At 44.4% G+C, this 18,948-nt stretch overlaps 1 protein-coding gene across 10 annotated transcripts in view; it reads right to left on the bottom strand.

The window, feature by feature from the left end:
* Positions 1 to 6,193: 6,193 nt before the first annotated feature.
* AUTS2 (activator of transcription and developmental regulator AUTS2) overlaps positions 6,194 to 18,948 on the bottom strand; it is a 712,323-nt gene continuing 699,568 nt past the window's right edge. For 5 of the 10 annotated variants that reach the window (XM_081172863.1, XM_081172868.1, XM_081172866.1 and 2 more), the window contains 5 exons: positions 18,618 to 18,759; positions 17,147 to 17,239; positions 15,092 to 15,175; positions 11,836 to 12,058; positions 6,194 to 10,561 (listed from right to left, as the gene is read on the bottom strand). In XM_081172863.1, the coding sequence (XP_081028989.1) occupies positions 9,328 to 10,561; positions 11,836 to 12,058; positions 15,092 to 15,175; positions 17,147 to 17,239; positions 18,618 to 18,759 (1,776 nt within the window). In that variant the 3' untranslated portion in view covers positions 6,194 to 9,327. The remainder of the gene's footprint in view (positions 10,562 to 11,835; positions 12,059 to 15,091; positions 15,176 to 17,146; positions 17,240 to 18,617; positions 18,760 to 18,948) is intronic. The other 5 variants (XM_081172867.1, XM_081172865.1, XM_081172864.1 and 2 more) reach the window with 3 other exon arrangements.

Here is an 18,948-nt window from a genome sequence, read left to right as displayed (position 1 = left end):
TGGAAGCCAAACGGTGGAAGGGCACCAGTGGTGGGAGGCCTTGTTAGGGATAGCGCGCCTTGGTTTAAGAATGGTTTCTGTTTAAGAACCAACTTCCAGAACGGATGAAGTTTGTAAACTGTGGTACCACTTTATACCGCATAGAGTGTACATCAAAATGTTTCTATGTGCACCAGAATAACTGGACTGATGTCAATGCAATGAACCCCTTTTGAATTAATGAGATGGTGGAATGCACTGCACCCACAAAGCACAGATCAACAGGAGAGAGAGAGAGACTTTGCCTCCAAATCTGTACCATTAAAAGCACTGGACAGAATTATTCCCTAAAGTGGAGATGCAGATATTTGTCCTTGCTCTTTTGCACCTGCTAAAACAGAAAGGGTAGCAACTCTAGAACCCTCACCCCCAACTGGGGTTTCCCAAACTGTTCCAATTAACTATCAGACTTGTATTGCAATTTAGCTTAAGGGAGCACTGCACTTGAACCCACTGGGGATAACGCCACTCTTTCCTCCTTCTCAAATTAAACACCTTGCATGCTAGGATTTGAAATCTTTGCACCACCACCATCTAGCGGCTTCACTAAAGCATAGCAGCTCATATCTGTAAAGAGAAATAAAACAGTTTGTGGCACTCGGTGCTTCCTTCCCCTTACCTAAGAAATTGTGGCTGAAAGATACGCATATCGTATTGCTGTTAGCAGCGGAGGCTGCTCCTTTAAGGCAATTGCCCCACCAACTTCAGTTTGCCCCCAAGCCAGCCCTGACCTGCCCACCTCGCCTTTGCAACTGGTCCAGACTGCCAACTTTCTCCTCCTTCGTCTGCTGTGTTGCCCTTGCAGAACTCAACCATGGAGACAATGGGGACAAACCTAGAATTAACTGGCACAGATTCCACCTACCATTGGACTCCCTGCAGTCCGCTGTACAAGTCCTAACAGTCATGAGCCAACACTGGCTATGAAGGAATGGATGGTGGGAAATTTTGCAGCCGCCCATCCTGGGGAGCTGCTGGAAGTGAGTGTAGCTTATGCTAAACCTGGTGGACAAATGATCTGAGATGGCAGAAAGCAACTTATTATTGAAATAGAAGGGTGCAGATGAGCAAGGGAGAGCTTAATGTTTGGCTCACCTGAAACTCTTGCCTAAGGTCCCTTAAGTAGTTTTCCCACATTCAGGTGGTCTGTGGCTCGTGATGAATTAAGAGTCACCTGGCAATCTTTGGTGGGATATTAGAAGCCAACAGGCTGCACTCTTTTTAAATATTCTCCTCAGAAATCAGCTTGAGGTCATTATTCATTAACACACCTATTTTATTTTAGGCATTTCTTTATGAAACAGTGTTTGCCTATGAGATGCTTTTCAATGCATAAGTGTGTCAGAGGAAGCTGGGTTTTAATTTGATTTCATGGGTCCTAGTGCAGTTGTAAACATTTAGACTGTTTTAAACAATTCGTTTAAATATAGGTAGTTAAGAGTTTATTGGTTACTAAGGGATTTCTCTCTCACACACGTCCCACCCTGGAATATTAAGGTTAAGGGTAGGTAATTAATAAACAGTAATGATGGTGATGATAATTAATAATAAATCTGCACCTCTTCGGGAAGGAGCTTTGAGTTCATAAAGGGACATTTAACCCCTTGCAATGGGTATTAAAGAGTGTTGTGAGGTGATCTCTCTATGTGCCTTCTCTCAGTCTAAACAAAGGAGGAGAGGAGGGAGGCCAAGAGATAGGGATGGGTCAGGCTTGTGAAGAGGCATAGGAATCTAATCTATGAGGACATGACCTCCTGGGGGTGAGTTCCTGAGCTCATTAGGCCTAACACTCTGCCAGGTCTGTGCAGATCCTGTTCTTGCAAATAAAGAGTTACCTTCATTGTGCATGGTGTGATTTACTGCTGGCTCACTCCTGTCAATTGGACACAACCATAATGGTTTAGTCTAGGGGTCACCAACATTTTGGGGCTTGCGGGCACATTATGAATTTTGAGAAGGTGTCATAGGTTCCACTCACAAAATATAATGTTCAACAGACTGTACAACAAGAACCAGTTGTTGTACAAGAAGTTTTTGCTAGCACAACAGTTGCATTATACTTCTTTGTTGCACATCCTTTAAACCCTGCCATTTTCTAGTACAAGGGCTCTTGCACCCGTTAACAGAGAACATTGAATATGGCTGCTATTCTGCTAAGTGATTGGTCCAAGGTCACTAAGAGAGTTTCATGACTGAGTTGAGATTTGAACTTCAGGAGTTACTGGGCTGTCCTTTGTTAAGCCAACCACCAGGCATTCCAGAGCAGCAATGGGCTACCTGTATTGGACCTTTGAGGTCTCTTCCCACACTAAATTTCTTTGATGCCGGGTCTCCCCAGTCCTTGTTCAACACTCTAACCACTGCACCACATTGTTTCTCTTTCTACCCACATATCGATGGGACTCTGTGAAAGCAGAATGAGGACAGAAGAATGCTGAAGAAACACAAGAGAGATGGTACGTCATCTGAATCTGATGTGTCAACTCTGCATTCAGATGTACACCTGCAGTAGCTTTTGGAAGTATGAACCTCAATGCTGACAATTATGGCAGTGGTTAGTAATATCACGGATGTATCTCTGAGCACCAGTAATGGAGATTTCACTGGCCTCCCAAGCCATGTATTTATTTGCTTATTTTAGAGAGAGACAGCTCCCTTTCAGAAAATGTCTTTAATTTAGAAAGTCTGTCCCCTGGTGGCTGCAGCATGGTTCACCATTTCTCCCTCTTCCTTCTCTTGCTCCCACAACAATTAAACCATCAACATGAACTTCCCTGTCAATGGAGCTGTCTCCTCAGTCCGAGCCAAATAACGCTGTTGCTTTGATCAGGAGTTCCCGGGACGTCAACTTCTTTCCACATGACGATATGAAATTTTAAGCACTACTAAGAGCACATGATTGTTTTATCTTTGGAGCGACAGCAGAATAAGTTACCATTATTATCCTTGTAAAAGCAAAGATTTAAAAATCAGGGGAACAATCTGCTTGTAACCTGTGTTTGAGTCAGACGTCGTCCTTCCCTTGCCTCTGCTTGCATTCCTCTTTCTAAATTATTGCTTCTTTATTTCTCTTGAATAGCCAGCAGTCACAGGGAGAAAACCAGGCTGACCAAAGCTCAGAATGAGCTCAGGCTTGAGTGAGAGAAAGATAATTCTTAAAGGTTTCTTCAGCTATGTTTGAAGCAAGAGGAAGAACAAATAACAGGTTCTCTGCATGGAGAAGTTGCAGAAACTGTCCTAACAGCATCCACGTTATAGAAGAAGAGTTTGGATTTGATATCCCGCTTTATCACTACCCGAAGGAGTCTCAAAGCGGCTAACATTCTCCTTTCCCTTCCTCCCCCACAACAAACACTCTGTGAGGTGAGTGGGGCTGAGAGACTTCAGAGAAGCGTGACTAGCCCAAGGTCACCCAGCAGCTGCATGTGGAGGAGCAGAGACGTGAACCCGGTTCCCCAGATTACGAGACTACCGCTCTTAACCACTACACCACACTGGCTTTCTTCCCACTTTGATCAGTCTTGGCTTTCTCAAAGAACCCTGCGAGCTGCAATTCCTTTACTATTTATTCATTAATTAAATTAATTAAATTTATATCCTGTCCTTCCTGCTGAGTGTTGTTAGGAGACCTCTGTCTTCCCCTCACATGGCTCCAATTCCTCAGAGTGGTTTAACAAGCATTCCCTCTTCCCATGGAACTCTGGGAATTGGAGCTCTCTGAGGGGGCTGCTAACAAGTCAGCACCTTTCACATACAACAATTCTGAAGATTATTTGGAGGAAAGCCAGGGCTAGAGGTGCCACCTTCTCCAGAGGATTGAGGAGGCCCACTCAACATCCTGACCTATGAACGGAGGAGCCGGCAACCTTGGTTAGGTCTGTTTAAAGTGGCTTGACATTGCTTAAAATGTCAGAAATCAAAGAGAGACAGCAGGGATTCATGAAGCAATCACTTACCAAACTGGCAGGTACTCTGATGAATGTGACGTTTCCTCAGCATCACCAAAGCTTGAGATGAAAACGGAGAACTGGTTAAAAACCACTCATCCAAAATATAAGCAAGTACCGTATTTTCTGCTATGAAAACAAGAGTACAGCAGACATTTCTTCCATTTCCCTATTCTTCCACGGTGTGATGGCCTGGGATTCAGACTCAGAGGCTGAACCTGAGGAATCCCAGCCTGCACAGGAGTCCCCGCCTCCCGAAGCAGCTGAGCTGGGGCTGGGGCCTGAGCCTGAAGGGTCCTCACCTGTGCTGGATCCTCAGGTGCAGGCACCAGCTGAGTCTGCTCTGGCCCCTGAGGTGAGGGAGGACCCATTGCCTGCAGGTGGTCCACTCTCAGCTCCGTCAGGGGAAGAGGAGGTTGCTTCTGGGTCCGGTAACCCTCCAGCCTCTCCTGAGCTGCAGAGGCTCAGGGCAGAGAGACAGAGGGAACTAAGTTCCCACAGGAGGAGTGCTCGCCTCCAGGTCAGGAGAGGTGAGTCACCTGAGGATCGGGGCCACCCTATGCCTCGGGGCAGATAAAAGCCAGTCAGCCCCAGTCCCAGGTTGTGGGAGCAACATTGTTGGTAGCCTGTTCCTGCCTGCACCCTGTCCTGTTCTTCTGCCAGAGTTCCTGACCTCACCCGATTCCCTGCCTTGGGCCCCGCCTTGCCTTTGATGGACAGCCTCCATACCAGGCCCTCGACCTCGGACTGGACTCAGACCTCACCTCTCAGTTAGCCCCTGGGACCAGCACACAAAGTTGGCTTTCATATTATATTTGGGGTGTCGCCCCGTGTAGAAGCTACTTCCGGAAATCTAGCACAATATATTGGACGTTTGGCACTTGCTTCCACGTTGAGTTGATTCTGGAAATAATTTGTTTGCAGCCCCATTCACTTGGGAAATCGTGGGAGTGAAGGGGAGGGGAGTGCTCTGCCAGCATACAGTTCTTCCCTGCCATTTTCATGGCTGAGTTATTGGGGAATGCCTGTGTGGAAGGGATGGGCAAGTTGCAACATTGTCAACCGAGGACTTTCTGCCACACTCACTGAAGTGAAAGACATTGAAGCATGACATGCCAGATCTGAAATCCATTGCATACTGTGATTTAAAAGAGAATTTCATGAAAATGCTCTACAGGTGGTACTTAACACCTGCAAAACTGGCCAAAATGTATAAATCTAGGTCAAACATTTGTTGGAGATGTAGGGAGGCAGAAGGCACTATGATCCACATGTGGTGGAACTGCAAAAAAATAATAATCAGGGAATTTTGGGAAACAATATATAATGACCTTAAATAATAATGTTTAAATGTTATTTTCCTAAGAAGCCTGAAGCCTTCCTGCTAGGCATACTGAGCAATGAAATTCCAGAGAAGAAATAGAGAATTTTTATGTAAATAATAGCAGCAGCTAGGATTCAAATTGCAAAGGGATGGAGACTCCACTCCATCCAAATTAGACTGGCAGAACAGAATGTGAGAATACGCAGAATTAGGAAGACTACCAGCAAGACTCCAAGATGACACTGACCAAATATTTAACAGAGAGTGGGACGTATACAGAGTTTATCTAAAAGAACATTGTAAAAATATAAATTCTCTGACAGGCCTGGATTGACTTTCTGCATGAAATAAGAGAACTTTATAAAATTATTATAACTGAAACAACTTAGGAGAGATAAAGATAAGTGTGTAGTTAATAAATGTAACTTAGGAATCACAATAGGGGGACTGGAAGTCATGTGGAAATTAATCATAATTTTGTTACCTATAACAAGTATCAATTTTGGATTGATTTTCCCCCTCTGTTGATTGTTTTGTGTGGTTTTGTTTTTAAAATCAATAAAGCATTTTTTTAAAAAGAAGAAGAAAGACATTGAAGCATGACATGCCAATATATTAGTCAAGAAGCCCGTTCCATAACACAACAGGTACTGCAGAGTGAAAGGAATGCTAGCAAACAACTATTCCCCATGTCTGAATACACCACTCTAGCAGGAGTGGAAGACTTCAGTTCTGTTGATGGTCACGTTCTGGCAGGAGCTGCCTACTGGGAGTGGGCGGAGCCACAGCTGGGAATGGGCGGAGTCAATAGATCCTATGGGCTCCCACCAACCTTCCTAGGCCTCCTCTTGAGGGTCACTCCAAACAAAGAAGCGCCTACCAGTTTAGTTCACATTTTTTAATAACATGGCACAGATTTACATTACACAAGTCTTCGCTCATGAGGGAACATGCTGTGGATTGAATGTCGCTTCAGGGTTTTTTGTATTTTTTGTTTCCTTTTCACATAGGATCTAGAAAGGACTTTATTACATACAGGAGAAACAGCAAAAAGATTTGTATATAACAATTTCTTTACAATACTGAAAGCTATCACTACAGTGCCAGTGTACATCCCCCCCGCCCCAGGATTTTCTTACGTCTTTTTTTTTTTGTCTGTTTTGTCTTGTTCTTTATAAAACACTGCACAACATCCGGAGTTCACAAAATCTGAAGTTTACAACTAAAACTTTTTTAGTTGACTACTAAAATAGAATTCTGATCATTAGAAACAGCTGTCTGTAATTAGACTTCTCTTTTTCTTTTTTGTCAAACAGGAAAACAACTTGAGATACCACTTTAATACACTAGAAGACCAATGGAACTATTTTTTTTTTATTCCATACATATATATTTTTTTACAGTCCAGTAGTAGACAAGATATTGTAAGCTTCCTGATAAAGTCATATTCTCTCCAAATTATTTCAAGACAGAACACAACATAAAAAATAAAACTTATGAAAACAGAGGTTTTTCAAAAAGGCTAAAACAATCTCCATTCTTTAAAATTAATATATATTTATCTTTTATCTTGTGATTCCATTGCCACTGTGGTTAGAACATGCTGAGCTAATAGCAGAAATTACAACCAAAAATAAAAAATAAAAAAATGAAATGAATAAACTAATCCAATAATTGATTGTGCAAGAAAGAAGTATCAACATACAGTGCAATTGTTTCTGAAAAGCCAGTGCAATCCATACAGGCCTACTCAGAAGTGAGTCCCATTGAATTCAATGGGGTGGACTCCCAGGTAAGCATATATATCATTGCAGCCTAAATGTCTTGTTTAATGAAGCAGATTTCTGCTGACCAGGGGAAATGGGAAGAGAGGAAATGTGCATCCAACCCAAAACAAGAGGCATGAATGGCTGCTCCCCCTCAGTCCCCACAACACCAATGAAATCCAGAATAATCAGACATTTCCAAAAGGAGCTGCGTTAAAAATTATACTGTGCATATCCCTAGGTGCCAGGTTCATAAATACTGCATTTAGAAATAAATCCGATCAATGTTACCATGGTGCCTATTTATGGCCTGCCACTCTGCAGAATAAGCCCACGACCTTCCAGAAGTAACAATATATAACAAAAGGAAACAAGAACATTAGTTCCATTGTTTATTTTCTTTACAACCTGTTCCTGGGACACTGTTAAAACCAGGGCTTTGGGGGGGGGGGGAACTCACAGGAATTCAGTTCCGGCACCTCTCAAGTGGGTGCCATTGCCATTCCAAGAGAATGAGGGAGATGTTCATGGTGAGTTATGGCACCTCTTTTTCTAGAAAAATAGCACTGGTTAAAACCATCACATTTTGGGGAGCAAGGTCCAATGTGGGTGTGCTTTGTCATCACTATAGTCTAGGTGCAGCTAATTTCAGAAAATGGATGGACTCACCAGGACAAGGCCCAATATCTTGGGGCATCTGAGACATCTCTTTCCTATTCCCTCTGTCTCAACGTTCCTTCAAGTTCAACTGGTGGTGGTGAAGAAGTACACCCCTCCCTTTTTCCAGTAACTCATGAGTTGCTTGGCAATTTAGCACCTTTGGGAAATGGCTTCATCCATCTGGGAGAGGCAGTGGCAGGCAGGGAAGAGCAGGAGGTGATTAGAAACCAGCCAGTGGGATATACAGGTAGTGACTGCTCAGCACCACTCTATGAAGTCAAATGCCTCATTTGCTGAATGGAGTTATGTTAGTCCCAGAGTTCTGGCAACCCTATAGTTGGACCAGAAATTTGAAGGTGACATCAGGGACTGAAGGAGTTGCCCACTAGCCTCAATTAAGAGATCACTGCACATACAGCTGAGCCATGATGTAGCACCCTTACACAAGCAGGCACCATCATTTTTGAGACTTCCTGGGCAAGATACGGGGCTTTAGCAAGAGAGAGAAAACGTAAAACCATGGACAGAAATTTGGTTTTGGCTCTTGGAGACATGAGTTCAGGCCTGGCCTGGCTATGGATTCATTAAGTTGCTTTGAGCAAGTCCTTGCCTCAGACTCAAGTTCCTGATTTGCAAAATGTGAATCCTAGTAACCCCGGTAGGGCTACAACAAGGAGGACGGACATGATCAAATACTGTACAACACTTTGCAACTGAAAAGCACAAGACAAAAGTGGTAATAAGCAGCAGCAGCAGCAGCAGCTGACACTAAAGTTCTGTTTGCTGAAGTTTGGATGGCTTACTTTTTTCATCAAAAAAGGTGGCAAGCAGGTAAGAAAAGTATGTTCAGGGAAAGTATGACTTCTAAGTGGGTGGTTGAGTTTGTTGGCAAGGCTCCTTTGAGTTTAAAAGAGGCTTTTGTGAAAAGCCCTAGAATTCATTGCATAGCTGAAGGGATTTAGCTGTCATATAACAAGAGTAATGCTGCAGGCAACTCAGCAGTGGCCTTGCACACCATTAAAAGTCTGCAAAGAGCACAGTTTAAGAAGTATTAATGTATTATGTTACTTAGCTTTCTTTCTATTTACATATTTACAAAGTAAAGCTTTCATCTTACCCATTTTGCATAAATGACCCATTAACCCATGAAGTAATATGGGGGGGCGGGGGGAGGAGGAAACATCTTGCAGGGAAAAGAAAGATCTACAGTTTTCATCATTTTAGCATGGGGGGAGGGGGAGAAAAAAGAGGGAGCACTTTGCTTTTTTTAGAGCCAAGATACTGACTTGCAGCATCTTACTCCTGGTGGGGGGTCGGGTGGGGGTTCAAAACAATAGAAAAGAATTAGGGGGGCGTAAAGCAAATGCATCAACTTTTTTGTCTAAAGTTTCTGAAAACATATAATATACAACCCAACATAATATCATCGTCATTATTATTATTTAAAAAACCAACAAATATATTTGCACAATTGAGTCTATACATTTTTATACAGTTGGGTCATAACCAAAGTCTAAATTTATTGAGTAAGAAGATCTGCACTGACATTCCATTTAACAAAATGTCCTCTCCTGGTCTGATTCTGTTTGCCTTATCGTGCTTCTATGTCCTTGAGTGTGTGTGAGGGTGGTCTGTCCCGCATTTCTGATGACAAAGGGGTAGTCCTGCGCGGGGAGCTAGGTCTAGGTCCCAGAGTCGAAATGAGAGGGGGAGGGGCACTTAGAGCCGCCGTCGGAGGGCTTTTATTGAGGATCCCATTCTGAAGTCCTGAGGAGGGGCTGACCCTGGGATAGTGCATGCTTGGAAGTCCTGGGGTGATTAAGCTAGGGTGAGGCAAATGGCCGTCCAGAGCTGCAGGGTGAACAGAGTGAAGCCGTACGTGCTCATAGTCCTCTCTGAGCATGTGCAACCTCTCCCTCTCATCCAGGTGGGCCCCCCTTTCATGCTCACGGCGAGGGTCGACCGAAAGTGGGTGGTGATGGTGACTGTAGTCGTGTGGCTCTCTGTCCCTGAACGACCTCTCTGCATCATATAACCTCGGTGCAGAAAGACGGTGCAATGGGTCATTCCTCAGGAGAAACTCTCTGCCCAAAGGGTCTCTCCGGTGGATATCCAAGTCTCGGTAGGGATCTCTCAACGGATCCCTCATTGGGTCCCAATGGAAGGAAGGGTAAGGGAATCGTTCGCTGCCTGGAATTGGGCTGATCCCCATAAAAGGTGTCATCATGCGAGTCCTGTCTAGACCGCTGATATTGTTCATGGGATGGATGCCGGTGACACCCACAGACATGGGCATTGACACCAAAGGGCCTGGATGAACATTGGAGGTGGGCATTGGTGGTGGTGGTGGTTCAGACGGCCTGTGTGTCTGTGGAGCTTCAGGTGGGATGTCATGATCCTCCTTCCTTTCCTCCTTCACTTTAACTTCACTGGATTTCTTCAGACTCTCATACGCAGGCTCACTCTTTTTCTCGGTATCTCGGCTAGAGGTGCTGTTAGGTCTGGTGTTCTCCACCACAGCAGGCCTGGTATAGGGTGACGGTACCCGAGATGATTGCTTAGACTCTTCCAGTGGCCTGCTCTCATGGGTCAGACTTTCTTTGTCTGAAATATAGTTGTCCTTTGCCTTGTGCTCATCAACGTTAACATCTTTCCGAGGTTCGGACTGATCCCTCTCGCGCTCTTTGGGTTTCTCTTTTTCCCGTATCTCTGGGTTCAGGTGGCTCCTTATCTGCTCAGCTGAGCTACGGCCATGTCCAAGGGAGCTCACAGAATGGAGAGGTGCAGGAGAAGGATGGCTGGAGTGTCTTTTCTCTATACTCTCCCTAGATGAAGGAAAGCACAACAGTTATCTGTTGCAGGACATTACAGAGAGTGGAGGTCTAAACCCAAAGCTTGCAACTCATTGCTCAATAGCATACACCAGGTGTGGAGAACTTTTGGCCCTCCAGGTATTGCTGAACCACAACTTCCATCATCCATGGCCATCAGCCATGCTTGCAAGGGCTGATGGGAGCTGTAGTTCAGCAACATCTGAAGGATCAATTGTCATCACACCTACTATACACTGAAGTTTCTTTAATTTCAGTAGAGTTGACAACTCAGAAGTCCAAATGAGTTACAGTGAGCTAGGATGGCAACATACACTTTGTTGTGTCCTAGGACGACAATAATATTTTCTATAAGAAGAGTCCTACTGTGTAAGATAAAATTTCTATCTAGTCCAGGATCCTGTTTTCAAAAGTATCCAGCCAGATACTTTCTCACAAGTTCAACTGGCAGGTGTCAACCATCTGACATGTCTCCCAGTAACTAGTTTTCAGTGGGACGCTAACCGTGAACACAGAAAGCTACCTTTCAACTGAGTCATATGGTGGGTCCATTTAGCCCAGAATTGTCTACACAGTGACTGCAAAAAGCTCTCCAGACTGAACGTGGGACCTTCTGCATGCAAAGCAGATGCTCTACAAATGAGTTGTGGTCCATATCTATCTATCATCTATCTATCATCTATCATCTCCTACCTCTTCCCACCACCCCAGGAGATAATAGATAAAAGTAATTAAACTATAATGGAATTAAAACAATGCCAAAACAAATCTATTAAAAAGCAGATAGTATAATTAAAAAAAGCAGTTGGTTCCCTAAAGCCTGAAGGAACAGTCTTCACCTACAACAAGCAGGAGCTACCGCTAGTAAGCCTAGCAGTAGCCACTGAGAAGGCCCTCTCCTGCATCCCTATCAAACATGCCCATGCAAGAGGTGATCATGAGAGAATGGCAGTATCACCACCTGGGCTGGTTATAAGTAGATGGGCAGGCAGGTTGGAGCTGGCTCAGAGCAGACTGAGCTTGTTGGGACAGTGCCCTATTTGGCCTCTTGGACCAGCCTCCACTGATCCACAGTTTTCTCGCAGAGCCTGCCAATCAGGGGGGCCAATACTATGGCTGCAGTTCCGTTCTATGTCTGAAGAGGGCTCTGCAGCCAGTCAGCGTGGCCGATGATTAAGGAACTTCTTGCATAAGTAGGAATGACAAGCCTCTCGGCTCCTTGCCCCGGCGTTGCACTCAACGATGCTCAGAAAAGTGTTCTTTCATACCTGTCTTTGTCATCTTTACTAAGAGAAGAGTCTCCTTTATCTACATCTCTATCTCGCTCATGAGCTGCAGCAGACGAACTGCGTTCCAGCTCACCTGGCTTGAGCCAGGGCGGAGGGGTCGGGAACGAAGGAGGAGTTCGGTGCAGGCGGTTCCAGGGCTCGTGTGGGTTGCTAAAGCTCTGCATACTGGGGCAATCCTTGTGGCCGAACATAGTGTTGGGCGCTGAAATGGTGAAGGGGGGGGGAAGAAAAAATAAAAGAAACAATATGCTCAGTCGATGGTACTTACCAATCAAACCCAACCTTTTTTTTATTTTTACAGCACTCAGAGTTTAAAATGAATACATATATTGGGGAGCTGGAAAAAGGAAAGGAGATTAACAGATAAGCATTAGCATTGGGTAATCCTCACATTTGGAAGGCAACTTGCCATTCAATCTTATTTGTGCATTATGCATCTGTGAAAGAGACTGACTTTTTGAGGGTGGCACATCAGCTTTGGAATACCCTAACCCGAAAGGAGGTAAGATGGGTATTGTCCCGATATCCATTCTGGATGCCTTATTTGCCCAGTATTTGAAATGATACTCCATCATTTTGGCTGGTTGGGTCATTTCGGTCTTCAGATTTCATATTGGGTTGTATGTAATCAAGTTCTACTCAGACCTAGACTTGAAGCTAGTCATGTCCATTAATTCCACTGGGACTGGACAAGTGAATACCAGCAATTTTTGCTTTTCTTGGAATTCTCTGACATCCTTACTTACTAGTGACACAAACACTGGAAACCAAATATGGCCTCCGATAATTTGGTACAGTTGGAATATTTGGGGTGTATTCAGAACCACAGAATTGTAGAGTCGGAAGGGACCATAAGGATCATATAGTCCAACCTCCTGCAGTGCAGGAATCTTTCACCCAACACGAGGCTTGAACCCATGGCCCTGAGTTTAAGAGTTTCATGCTCTACCATCTGAGTTATCTCAACTAACTTCTGCTCCACTGAAATGAATGGAGCTAGGTTAGTCATTAATTTCAATGGTTCTGCTCTTTGCATGACTTGCAGTGGATACAGCCAAGTCAACTAAACTTCATTCAGAGTAGATCCAAGTTAGCAATATTAGCAATACCCAATATTTTCAATGGGTCTACTCTGAGTTGGATTAACATTGGCTAGAACTCCGCTTTGTTTTCAAACACTTATACTGTGGCTTTTCTGTTCACAGTGAGCAGCTGACACAACTAGAGAAAACCAAAGGAATAGATACATTAAGAAATAAGCAACCATAATGGTCATTCATCACAAAAACCTCTGCAGTGGCAGAAAAAAAGGACAGAGTAATACAAGGCAAAGGCCCATCAGGACAAAAAAACAAAACAAAACAAAACAAAACCAAGAAGAAGACGACAGTGGAAAACTCGGAACAAGACTGGACCAGCCATGGCTTCCCCCAAGGAAAACTGAGAATTGCAATCTATTATGGGTGCTGACAGTTGTTAGGAGACCTCTATTCCCTTCATAGAGCTACAGTTTCCAGAATGGTTAAAAATCAATCCCTTTTCCTAGGGAACTCTGGGAAATACAGCTCTGTGGGGGGAATAGGAGTCTCCTAACAACTCTCAACATGCTTAACAGACTAAAGTTCCCATGATTTATTTTTTTTGGGGGGGGACTATGGTTGATTCAAGTGGTATGATACTGCTTGAAATGTATAGTGCAGATGGGGCCTTGTATAAACCCAAATCCAGAGTCTCTTCAGAATCAAAGATGAGCCAATTTAACACCTGTTCCATGATTTTGGGTTGTCTCAGCTAGCTGTTTCTTTTGCCCACACTGTATCCAAGACCAATGTAGTCAACCACTTGCTAGAATTTGTTTTCCAACTCAAGGGAGTAGAACAAATTCTAGCCCTGTCAATGGCCTACACTGGAAACAACCCTCCAGTCTCCATCTCATAATTTTCAGAAACATGAAAGCCTATTTTTCAAAAGTTGTGGATTTCTATGTTGGTTAGCATGATTTGCAAGCAAATCCCATTGTATAAAAGCCCTTTTAAATATGACCACTTTTTACTTTAGTAGCTTGTGAATGTACCAGAACTTTCCACAATTTACAAAACATTCATAAAAGCAGGAGTGCTATATATGCTATATTACTTGAACCTTTATAGTTTGGGGACTAGGGATGTAGGTGAAATTTGACTGGATCAGGCCTGAAAACAAGATATAGCAGCTCACCAGAAATAATGCAAGAGCATCCAAAGTCCACAAATTCTTCTCCAGAATGGGATTGCCCCTTCTTTGAAAAAAATCACCCTTTGGTATCCTAGGGTTGGCATGCAAAACTGAGTGAGGTGTATATCCTAGATCAGAATAGCTTGGCCTCAGTTGTTTTCCTGGGCTACTTCAACACACTCTACTTGGGGCTGTGAGTCTACTCTGAGTAGGCCTTGGTTGGACTCAACTGTGCATTTCAATGTCTGAAAAGAGCCTACCTTGGGTAATGTCTCTTCTGAAAATTCTCTTTATGGTGAGTTTTCTTTAAATAAATAAACCCAGCCTACCCCTATTAACATTTAGTACAACTTACCATGTGAATTGGGGACCACTGTTTGCCAGCACTATTGATGAAGGGATTTTATGGTGTGATGGCTCCTCCAATGCACATGGTGAGTTCTTTTATATTTTATGACTCATGTGTATACCCAGTTTCAGTTATTATTATTATTTTTATATAAGCGATACGATTTGAAATTTCACTACTTCAGACTGCAGGCAAGACATCACATCAATGAATGCTCCATGCATACAGAAGGCTAGTATATCAAGTGAAAGGACAACATGCTGCTTTTCTATGTGCAGCAGACTTCTTGTGTATGTGTAGAGGAGCATGCATGCATGTTGAGCCCCCCACATATAGTCTGAAGTGCTGCAGGAGTGAGGAACCTATGCCTATAACTCTATAACTTCTTGGACTCCCAACTCCTACCAGCTCACCCAGCATGGTCAAGAGGGTGGTCAAGGATGCTGAGAGTCCAGCGCTGCCTGCAGGGCCATTAAGATCCTCATACCTGCCCTAGACTCAGGTTCTCCATACCTGTGAGAACTAGGCCAAGGAAGAGGGTTTCAGGAGGCCCAAGGGTTTTGAGAAACAGAGGCAGTCCTCTCTTTTTGGGGGGACACCAATTAGCCATGGGTTAGCATCCTTGATGATAATGCAAACCAAACACAGCCACAGCTGGGAGAATTTACTCACTAACGGCAGGGTTCCCGAGTCCCCCGAAGGCATTGCCGCTCACGGCTGCAAGGCTGGTGAACGTCGTGGGCCGATTAAATGTCTCTGAAACCAAATGGAAAGAGACTAATGGGAAGGGCGTTACCTATGATGGAGCATTTGTGGCTAGATGTGTGTTACAAAGAAAACACGATGATCTATCCCAGGCTTCCTCAACCTCGGCCCTCCAGATGTTTTGATACTACAGTTCCCATCATCCCTGACCACTGGTCCAGCTAGCTAGGGATCATGGGAGTTGTAGGCCAAAAACATCTGGAAGGCCAAGGTTGAGGAAGCCTGATCTATCCAATGCTAGCTCGATTCAAGAATAGACCCATTGACATTGATGGACATGGTCAATATAGGTCAATGGGTATATTCCAATTAAAATTTAGGTGGATACAGCATTCTTCCCAGGGTCACCCATGGATAATTTGGGTAGGTGATTCCTTTAGGGTGGAAGCCCTATTTTCATCCCTGTGTCCTGCCTCATAACCCCCAATATAAGAAAGAAGCGGCCTCTCCCCAGTTCCACCCAATATTGTCTCATAATGCTTATATCCCTTGAGTTCCACTCTGCTTGTTTCCCAGGAGGAACAGCAGATTTTGAAATGTCAAAAGTGGAATATGTGTGTGCACTCTCACTAAAGAGCAAAGGCCTCGTTCACACATAACAATAAGCTACAGTCAGGAACAAACCCTGGGCAGTTTCCAGTGCACTCATTCCATTAGCACAAGGATTTACTCTTGCACAACAGAAACTTCTCCCCCCTCCACATACATGCTCCCAAAAATCTCTTTCAGCCTTATTATAGAGCAGGGGGAGGAAGGGGGGAATTCCAGGGATTGTTTAAACCAGGCAAAGGTTCTCCTATTGATTCTACCGGCAAAACTCATGATTTTTTTCTTTCCCAAAGAGGGGCAATTGTAGTCCTACAGCAGCTGCACGGAACCTTTGGCCTTTCAGATATATATAATCCTCACACCTGCCTCTTTTCCCCTGCTGGGTATTTTTTCCTCTTTTGGCACTTTTTAAAAAAGTGCATTTTGTTTCACTCCCTTCTTTAAGGTGCTGCCCAAATGACTGTGAATTGAAGAACGACGTGGAAATAATATAAATATAATAGCACTCCTGAATATGTGAATGTCACGAGATGCCTCCACCCCCATGAAGTGTATCTGCAGGGCTGAAATGCAGAAGATGAAGCAGAATTTCCAGGACTAGGATTGCAGGGAAATAGCTGGACACTCAGACAAATTTCCTAATTATAAGAGCTATTTGATGAGAACTGGTGGCCTCTGGAGAGGGTGCGATCTCCTTCACTGTCGGCATTTAAATAGGGGGGTGGGATTGATAAACCACTTTGGGAGTTGTATCTCTGTGAAGGGAATAGGGGTCTCCTAATGACTCTCAGCACCCTTAAACTACAGCTTCCAGGGTTCTCTGGGGGGAAGGCATGCCTGTTTAAAGTGGTATGATGCTGCTTTAAATATACAGTGGTACCTCGGGTTACGAATACAAATACAATATCTTTATTGTCATTGTCCCATACGGAACAATGAAATTGAAAATCTACAGAAGACATTCAAAAACCCCTAAAAACTCTTAAGTACTTAATTCGTTCCGGAGGTCCGTTCTTAACCTGAAACTGTTCTTAACCTGAAGCACCACTTTAGCTAATGGGGCCTCCTGCTGCCACCGCGCTGCCGGAGCACGATTTCTGTTCTCATCCTGAAGCAAAATTCTTAACCCGAGGTACTATTTCTGGGTTAGCGGAGTCTGTAACCTGAAGCATCTGTAACCCGAGGTACCACTGTATGGTGCAGATGGGGTCTTAGAGTGAGCCCATGTTGTGACGTCCTGATGCACTCTGGCTCCCTTCAGTCCCAGTCAGCATAGCTAATGTACAGCAACATCCGGACGGCATCGTATTGGCTCCTTCTGCACTAAATCATGAAAAAAAATGCTCTCAAAGGTGATGGGCCGATCGCCACAGTTGCTTGGCAGCTTATTACAAGTTGGTAATGCCTACTTACCTAAATGAGCAGCAGGGTTGAGGAAGTTGCTGTGATGGGGGTGAGGGCCAAAAGGGGGTGCGGCTGGGTGGGCAGCACCTATCAGGACAAATTCAAAAGCAAAAATAAAACAACACTTGAATAGCGGGTTCAGAAAAGATGCATAATGCCAAAGTATCACAATGCTGCAAGCAGGTCCTGTCTTCTAGAACTGAGGGGTATACTGTATACAGTGGCACCTCAGGTTAAGTACTTAATTCATTCTGGAGGTCCATTCTTAACCTGAAACTGTTCTTAACCTGAGACACCACTTAGGTAATGGGGCCTCCCACTGCCGCCGCGCTGCTGGAGCACGATTTCTGTTCTCATCCTAAAGCAAAGTTCTTAACCTGAGGTACTATTACTGGGTTAGTGGAGTCTGTAACCTGAAGCGTCTGTAACCCAAGGAACCACTGTATCGAGACCTTCCCTTGTAGCCCAGTAAACAGTTTGATGAAAAATTGCTGACAAATGTGTTTATTTTCACTGGATGCTATACACGGGTGTTTCTGGCAAAACTAGGATTGTATTCCAAATTTGGGTCACCCAGATGCTGTGTTGGTCTTGTCACCTGATCCCATGCAGATGTGTCATTGGGAGACTTCCAGCATGTCTCTCTACAGGAGGCTTTCAAGAGACTCCTTTGCTGGAAGTATTTAAGCAGAGGCTGGACTGCCCTCTGCCAGGGATGCTGCAGTCGCATGGCACATTGTAGATCCTTGGGATAACCAGCTTTTAAGCCATGGTTATGCATGGTTCTGAAATTGCATGGGGAGTCTGCACAAGTTTGGAACGCTCATTGCGGCAAACATTCAGCTCCCCACACGTAGAGGGTGGTGAGGCTCTGCAGAAAGGGTGTGACTATGGGTGTGGGCCCACTCTCATCCACACTTGATTCCAATTGGAAGTGGAGGGGAGCAGTGAATCATTGGAAAGATTTGCCTGTTTGGAGCTATCCAGGGTCCTGAAATTCCAGCCTGATCCTTCCTGACGAAGACAGCTTCAGGCATCCCCAAGGACTCATAGTCAGGAGTCCTTTCGGTTTTCCTTCAGAATTGCTCTGAGAAGACTGGCCACATTCCTTACTTGCCTTTTCCACCTTTTATTTCATCACACAGCACATATGGTTTGCTCCCAAAGGAGGCAGTGACAGCTACCAACTTGGACAGCTTTAAAATAGGATTAGACAAATTCGTGGAGGACAAGACTAACAAAGGCTACTAGCCATGATGGCTATCTTCTGCCTCCACTGTTAGAGGCAGCAATGCTTCTGAATACCAGTTGCTGGAAACTGCATGAGGGCCGAGGGCTCTTGTGACTGGGTCCTGCTTGTGAGTTTCCTCACAGGCATCGGCTTGGCCACCACAAGACGCAGAACTAGGTGGGTCTTTGGCCTGATCCAGAAGGCTTGTACTATGTTCTTCAATAATGGATCAGTGATATGCATACTCACTGGCTGCAGAGAAGAGAGTGGAGGGCCGAGCTAAGTCATGGGGATGGTGGATGGCCCCAAAGAGACTAGGACCTGGTGGCCGACTCAGAAATTCAGGTTTCAGGCCAAAATCCAGTTTATGGGGATCTGATTGCATCTGTTTCTGTAATAGGAAAAACAAACAGGAAACAAACCACAATCATGAACAAGACATTGGCCCAGCCCAGTGGAATGTTCTGCCAACAGAGATTAAGCAGATAGCTTTGGTTTTAGTCTTGAAACATCTGCTGAAAACTTTTCTATGCCACCAAGTTTATGCGTGGAATTAAGAAAATATCTGTGGGTAAGAGTT

The sequence above is a fragment of the Podarcis bocagei genome (assembly GCF_964188305.1).
Source record: "Podarcis bocagei genome assembly, chromosome: 15".
In the NCBI taxonomy this organism is placed as follows: domain Eukaryota; kingdom Metazoa; phylum Chordata; class Lepidosauria; order Squamata; family Lacertidae; genus Podarcis; species Podarcis bocagei.
This window is presented reverse-complemented; position numbering and strand designations above follow the sequence as displayed.